Here is a 7,003-nt window from a genome sequence, read left to right as displayed (position 1 = left end):
GAACAAAGAGGAAGAAATTTGCATCCACATGAATAACTTATATACATGTACATGTATATACACAAACATATATTACTGAATGAGATGGTGGTTGCCCCTTCTCGAACAATCGACATGGTCACCACCACACAGCATATAGCATATGTACGACGTGGGGATTCTCCCCCAGTTAATACAGTTCAAAATTATTAGGGTTCTTACGACACATCTTGTACCGACCAACGCCAAGTGATCCAAGACAAGTGGTCTTTCGGCTGCCCTTGGATGCCTCTGTCACATGATCACTTGTTGCCACATTATCATGAATTTGGAGCGGATAAAGGATACACACTCCTTTTAGTTTCATATATACCCTTGTTTAATCATGTTTACTATTTTTTTTGTTTGAATTATTGTTTGATGTATTATTTAATTAGATGACTATAAAAAAAGAGCAATGTGTACGTAAGCTAAAAAGATTGTCTGAAAACATACCCGGAAGAAAAAAAATTGTAAAAAAAGGACTCTGCCCTCAGTTCCCTCCCCTTGCGCATAAGCGCTTATCTTGAACTTTAATGCGTTCTTCACCTCACACACAACAACGGAAAGAGATTCTTTTTGGATATTTTCTTTCAAAGTCTAGAGATCAAATTATTAGGATCTTTAAAATTTGATCCAACGGTTAAAAACAAAGAAGTTAGTAAAAAAATTTAAAAGCTATAATAATTTTTTGTTGTTGCATCAAATTTTAAAGGTCTGAATCACTTGTTTTCTGGGTTTTGAGGGGAAAGATCCGGAGAGAGATCTGTTTCCTACAACAACGGTCCTGAGTTAACTTCCTCTGGGTTTTGTACAGCGAACTGACGTGCACTAATTTTAAAGCGTTGATGCACTTTGAGCTCTATATACATCAACGGTCGAAATCTTTTCACTTGTGCATGTGCAATTAACCCGATTGCAAAGCCTGTGTAAAGTCTTCAATTAGTATTAAAAAAACAAAAAGAAACAATTCTTAGTTACTAAACGACAAGAGAGAGAAGGGACGTCAACATTATAATGAAGAGGAATTCTAGAGAGTGGGGGCCCACATCAAGGGATATGAGATCGTTGGTTTATAAATGAGGCCACGCAGGGAGACTGAGAGACGCAAATCACACAACACCAGCAGCAGCAAGACACAACAACAACGACAACCGTGGTGGTCTTTGCAGCGGAACGGAGGCGCTGCCGCTGGTGGCGTTGGTATTGTAAAATCAAATATTTTTAAGGAAATTCTGATGGCGGGGCAGTCGAGAAAATGGATGATTCTGGTGGCCACAATATGGATTCAGGCGTTTACAGGGACGAACTTCGATTTCTCGTCGTATTCGTCGTCGTTGAAGTTGGTGCTGGGAATCTCGCAGGTGCAGTTGAATTACCTGGCGACGGCGTCTGACCTTGGGAAGGTGTTGGGGTGGTCGTCGGGGCTGGCTCTCATGTATTTTCCTCTGTGGGTGGTGCTGTTCATGTCCGCCTTCATGGGATTTATCGGTTACGGCATGCAGTGGCTCGTCATTCGACAAATCGTCTGCTTGCCTTATTTCCTGGTACGTATGTTTCAATTAATTTAATATATATCTTTCTCTTAGTTATTTGTTTTCTCTTCCTTAAAAAAAAATATATTTGTTCTCTTTCTTCTCCTTCTCTTTCTAATTTCTCCAACACTAAAATTCTACGCCATTGCCTTGTTTTATGTGATTTCTAATTAATTGGGTGCTTATCTTTATATTTTGTTTCCTTTGACGTGGAGCATTGTTTTAATTTAATCTATACCATGAGAGAAACTAAACGTTAGATGTAGAAGGTGCATATTGGTGTACTCAACTTGGTTACGACTAGGTCTGTGAGTTTATGTAATTTATGTTGTTATTGCAATTTGGTGTTTTTGTTCTATTTCCTTCTTCAACCTAATTTCGTGTTTAGGGTTTTTCCTATTTTTTGATTGTTTGATGCAAAATCTAACAATTTTGTACGTTTCTTATGGGTTGAAAGTAGTAGTTTTCATGTTACAACTGAGTGACAAATATTGCTTGTTTGGGGTGGATACACTTCTAACCACCGCAATATCACTGCTATCCTCCACCAGATGTTTATGCTGTTTCCTTTTACTCGAAAGTTCATTTAACCTTCTCGAAAAAAATGAATTTTCTCATTTATTTATTTTCCATGTAAATTAAAGTTGCAAAAAAGGGAGTGTGGGGTCTGCGTGAGATCCTGAATTTTATTTTATTTGTTTCAGTAAAGTTTATTTGTCAAATATTGCTTTAACTTTCACTAACAATCGTTGTTATATCACAAGCGAAAGCACAAATTGTATCCACCTGTTGCTTCTCTGGTCCCTGCAATGCTATACGGTATTCTTACTATATATATATATATACACCTTTTGAGGACCAAAATGAAATTTCCTTTAGAAAGTATTATTCTTAATAATTATATATGTATAGTGTTCAATTTTTGAGACAACAATTTATTCAACTTTTTAAAAATTTATTGCAATTTCTAGATTCTTTTTGTCGGGAATCAAGTGGTCCCAGCTAACTGTATGTATATAAAAGGCATATCAGCACATCAGTCACTTCCGAATTCTTTGAAAGTTCGTTGGAATTATTTCAAGGGATTCAAGTCCAATAAGATTCATATAGGATTAATTTTTTAATTTCATTCCCACTCCTAGATAACTATAAGCCTTAGTAAAAAAAAAAAAAAAATTAATTAGTTAAAGTTAATAGTGTTTATGTTTGTATTTATTTTATAAGTACTTTTTTTTTCTATTAAAAAGAACATTCCTGACATATCATAAAAGTAAGTTGATCTCATATATTGAAATTAGAGTACGTCATACCTAAACAACTAGGTATGAATCACCAACAAAATTTGTTCATCTCGTAGTTGAACAATCATGTCTCATTCGCATAACTGCTTCTGTTCTTTTAAGTAAGTAAATGTCTTTGAAAAAAATTAAATTTACTCAGCGCTTGATTGCTCCTTTCCTTAGTATTAAATGCACAATTTTGTTTTCACCAGTTAGTTGAGAATTATTTTGTTTTCAACAGTGGTGAATTGTCCTAGTGATTATGGTCATCGTCTTTAATATACTATAACTTGGGTTAAAATTATTTCCCTCTCCCCTCCTCTAACTTTGAGTAATAATATCACTTGTAGCAATTTTATTTTTTTAATGAACAAAAATTATAAAATATTGAGATTTTACAAGCTTAATTAGGTACATCACAATTTGGTTTGTTATCTTTAGCCCAAACAGTAAATTGATATATTCTGCATGATCAAATTTTAGGAAGCATGTTGACCGTCCACGTGAAACAAAAGCTAGTTTTGCTTTTAAAATTTTTAGTGATGAAACAAAAGTTGTTTGGAAGAAGCTTCCTTTCAATATCAGATTCAATTTTGTGCCATATTACTTGCAGAAAAACGGGTACAGCATTCGCTCTGATGAGCAGACTTGTTGGAACTAGACTACTTGGTAACTTCTTAGAGTTGTCAATATTAGGTTTTTGTTTTCACTTTTCTTTTGTCTTCTTTTCTCACCTCTCTTTCCTTACTATTTCTTGTCTTTCTCTTTCCCTAATTTTATTTCTTTTATTGTTTCCTTGGTGTTTAAGTACGAATAAAATCTTTGTCATCTGTCCTTGGGACAACAAAATCTTCATACCAATTAGTTTCTGTTTTCTGTTTTGTTTTCAAATGTTAATTAGAGAATAGTAAATTGGAAAAAAAAGAAATAAAAACTAATTAAGTTTCAAGAGTTTTCCAAGTGTTATATTTTTCATAGCTTTGTTCAAAAAAAAAAAAAAAAAAAAAAGATATACATTTGGTCTATAATTTGGCTTGTGATTATGAATAGTGGTGGATACTGCATGATTCTCGACAAGTAATCCAAGAAGTTCTTATTTCTTTGTTGAGACTCTCTTTGGTGCTTCTAAATATAGGGTACTATATGAAGCATATTATAGAATTTTTGTTAATTGCTTACAAAATAACTGAATAAAGAAAAAATGCTCTACCTAATTGAATTCTGTTTTTTCCTTAATTATAGTAATTGAAAGGTGATTGGTGAGAGTTTGCATGCAGTATTTATACTGTTAGGTTGAGGTCAAGAATCTCCACCAACAATTTCGTGCATTTGCATGCATGTCATCGTTTGATCGAGTACAAGAGTTTGATGTGTTAATAAAACAGTTTGTTGCTCCAATTTTTTTTAACTATTAATCCTCCAACCAATATTCCAAGCATTCCATTTGATGGATTCATGGTTGTATTGTTAATCAACCTCACATCAATCTAAGAGTATTTGTCAATATGCATTGCATGTGATAGATGACTAGATTTTTAATTTAATCGTTTTTTTTTTTTTGTTTCATTTAATTATTTTAGGTTTTTTTTTTATTTTTTTTATATATATACTAATTTCATATGACCTATAGTTGTAGTCAGATTTTTTTTAATTTGCAACTGAAAATAAAAATTGAATACCGTGCCACCTTAGTTAAAATATTGTTGTAATGTGCTGTCTCTGACCAATCATTTTACCGTCCAGAAAATTGCATGTGATTCTAAGATGACCCTTTTCAACGGTCACGCACAAATCACATTCAAATTTTCAGAATTAAGAATCAACCTATAGGTCTTGGTGCAACTTTTTAAACGGAAAATTGCAGCAGGACCTATAGGAGACAGTTGTATAGATGTGATTTTTGCCTGAGTGTTTTTTCATGGATATAGCTCTAACTTGTCTTGTTATGGAACTTGTTTCTGGCAGATATTTCTTCTTTGTTTGTTGGCTGGATGTAGCATCTGTTGGTTCAACACCGTATGCTTCGTTCTTTGCATTCGGAACTTCCCAGCTAATCAACCCTTAGCAATATCACTCACAATAAGCTTCAATGGTGTAAGTGCAGCCTTATACAACCTTGCAGTCAGTGCAATTGACTCATCGTCTACTTCTTTATTTCTAATTTTGAATGCTGTCATTCCCCTTCTCACCTCAGCCGCTGCATTGATGCCTATTCTCCGCCAACCCAGTCTAGACCCTCTCCCACCTGATGGAGTTCGCCGTGACTCCCTCATCTTTCTCCTTTTGAATATTTTAGCTGTTCTAACTGGTGTTTACCTTCTTCTCTTTGGTTCAACCTCATTTGATACAGCAACAGCTCGTCTCTTCTTAGGCGGTGCCATTTTCCTACTCATTTTTCCTCTGTGTATACCTGGCATTGTCTATGCTAGAGATTGGTTTCGCCGTTCCCTTCATTCTAGCATCCGCCTTGAAGGCTCGGGCTTCGTTCTTGTTGATGTTGAAGATCTTGAGCTTCACAAAGAGCTCCTTTCGCGTGATAACAGTATGAATTACGGGAATGCATCTGTTGGTCACCTCTTCAACAACAATGAAAGACCTCCTTCAACTTTGTCATTTAGACATAAGAGCGGATATCAGAGCACCGCAGGCTGTTGTGCGGCAATTGTGGGCAAGGGTCAGTTGGCAATGCTTGGGGAAGACCACACAGCAGGAGCACTTGTACGAAGGTTCGATTTTTGGCTATACTACGTCGCATATTTTTGTGGAGGTACTATTGGTCTTGTGTACAGCAACAATCTGGGGCAGATAGCTCAATCATTAGGACAGAGCTCCAAGACTACAACACTAGTCACACTTTATTCATCATTTTCATTCTTCGGCCGGTTGCTTTCGGCTGCACCAGACTACATACGTGCGTAAGTATTGATAATGCGCACTTCTTCTTTGCCTAATTTATTTAAACTACATAATTGATGACATTATGTGTAAGTTAACCTGTAATTAATAATTGGTCATAAAATGTACGTACAAAATAAGTGTGTGACATCACTTGAAATGTCGTTTTTATGCTATTCAACATTTTAAACTTTTGAGGTTTGTTACATCTTTGACTAACACAATGTTTTATCAACATTTTGCAGGAAGTTTTATTTTGCTAGGACAGGATGGCTGACAATTGCACTTTTGCCAACCCCAGTGGCCTTCTTGTTGCTTGCTTCATCAAGCAGTAGCTTCGCTTTGCACACAGGCACTGCATTAATAGGATTGAGCTCCGGATTCATTTTCGCAGCTGCTGTTTCCATCACATCGGAGTTGTTCGGGCCCAACAGCGTAGGTGTTAACCACAACATTCTTATTACAAACATACCAATTGGTTCGCTCGTCTATGGCCTTCTTGCAGCGATTGTTTATGATTCAAATGTGAGGTCTAACATAAACATCTTAAGGACTGATTCGATTGTGTGCATGGGGAGGGACTGCTACTTCTTAACCTTTGTGGGGTGGACTTGCATATCTGTTCTTGGGCTAGGTTCAAGCGTGCTGTTATTCTTAAGAACCCGACATGCGTATGATCATTTCGAACATAACCGTTCAACGCAACTCTACTAACATGGAACATTGTTGGAGGCAGAAGAAAACACATTCCTTAGTTTATTGCTAAATTTTGGAGGGAGAGAAGAAGCGTCCTTTGCGGCAAAAAGTTTGACTGTCGACGGAATCAACAAGGCAGTTCGTAGTCTACCTAATCTGGGGGTGTATTGATGATGACGACAACACTATTGAGGGAATACTTCAACTACTATTGGTTAACCAAGAAATAGATTAGGGTTTAGTATGTTGCTTTTGTATTACAATATTTTTAGATGCTTGAAGCTATTCGTTACGTTGATATATAATTAGGTTTCTCGTTTGGACATTATTTCTCATTCATGTATTCAAAATTTGGCCCGAAGTGGGCTTACCTGAGCCTGGCCTGTTGTTGGGTTGCTTGGGCCAAGGGTTTGAAATCTAGCCCGGCTCAAATGTGCTCAATTCATCTTGACCATCCCGCTCTAAAGATGTCACGCCCCAGACTCGAGGTCGATAGAAAAAATAACCTGGCACCTGGTGCACAAGTAAAAGTTAAAAAAAAATTATAACGAAAAATTAACTTCTCTTATTCAAATAACT

The 7,003-nt window shown here is 36.1% G+C and overlaps 1 protein-coding gene across 1 annotated transcript; it reads left to right on the top strand.

The window, feature by feature from the left end:
- The first annotated feature begins 1,115 nt into the window (after positions 1 to 1,115).
- Positions 1,116 to 6,799, top strand: LOC137730564 (protein NUCLEAR FUSION DEFECTIVE 4-like). Its single transcript, XM_068469548.2, has 3 exons — positions 1,116 to 1,565; positions 4,799 to 5,748; positions 5,974 to 6,799. The coding sequence occupies exons 1-3, from the start codon at positions 1,257 to 1,259 to the stop codon at positions 6,440 to 6,442; spliced, it is 1,728 nt and encodes a 575-aa protein (XP_068325649.2). The 5' UTR covers positions 1,116 to 1,256; the 3' UTR covers positions 6,443 to 6,799.
- The last annotated feature ends 204 nt before the right edge of the window (positions 6,800 to 7,003 follow it).

Source organism: Pyrus communis, chromosome 16 (genome assembly GCF_041283825.1).
Source record: "Pyrus communis isolate YQ-2024b chromosome 16, ASM4128382v1, whole genome shotgun sequence".
Classification (NCBI taxonomy): domain Eukaryota; kingdom Viridiplantae; phylum Streptophyta; class Magnoliopsida; order Rosales; family Rosaceae; genus Pyrus; species Pyrus communis.
This window is presented reverse-complemented; position numbering and strand designations above follow the sequence as displayed.

Excerpts from the sequence above, each read along its gene's own strand:
- LOC137730564 (XM_068469548.2), top strand. The coding sequence starts at position 1,257 with ATGGCGGGGCAGTCGAGAAAATGGATGATTCTGGTGGCCACAATATGG. Across the intron at positions 1,566-4,798 it reads TCTGCTTGCCTTATTTCCTG|ATATTTCTTCTTTGTTTGTT; the intron begins GTACGTATGTTT and ends TGTTTCTGGCAG. Across the intron at positions 5,749-5,973 it reads GCACCAGACTACATACGTGC|GAAGTTTTATTTTGCTAGGA; the intron begins GTAAGTATTGAT and ends AACATTTTGCAG.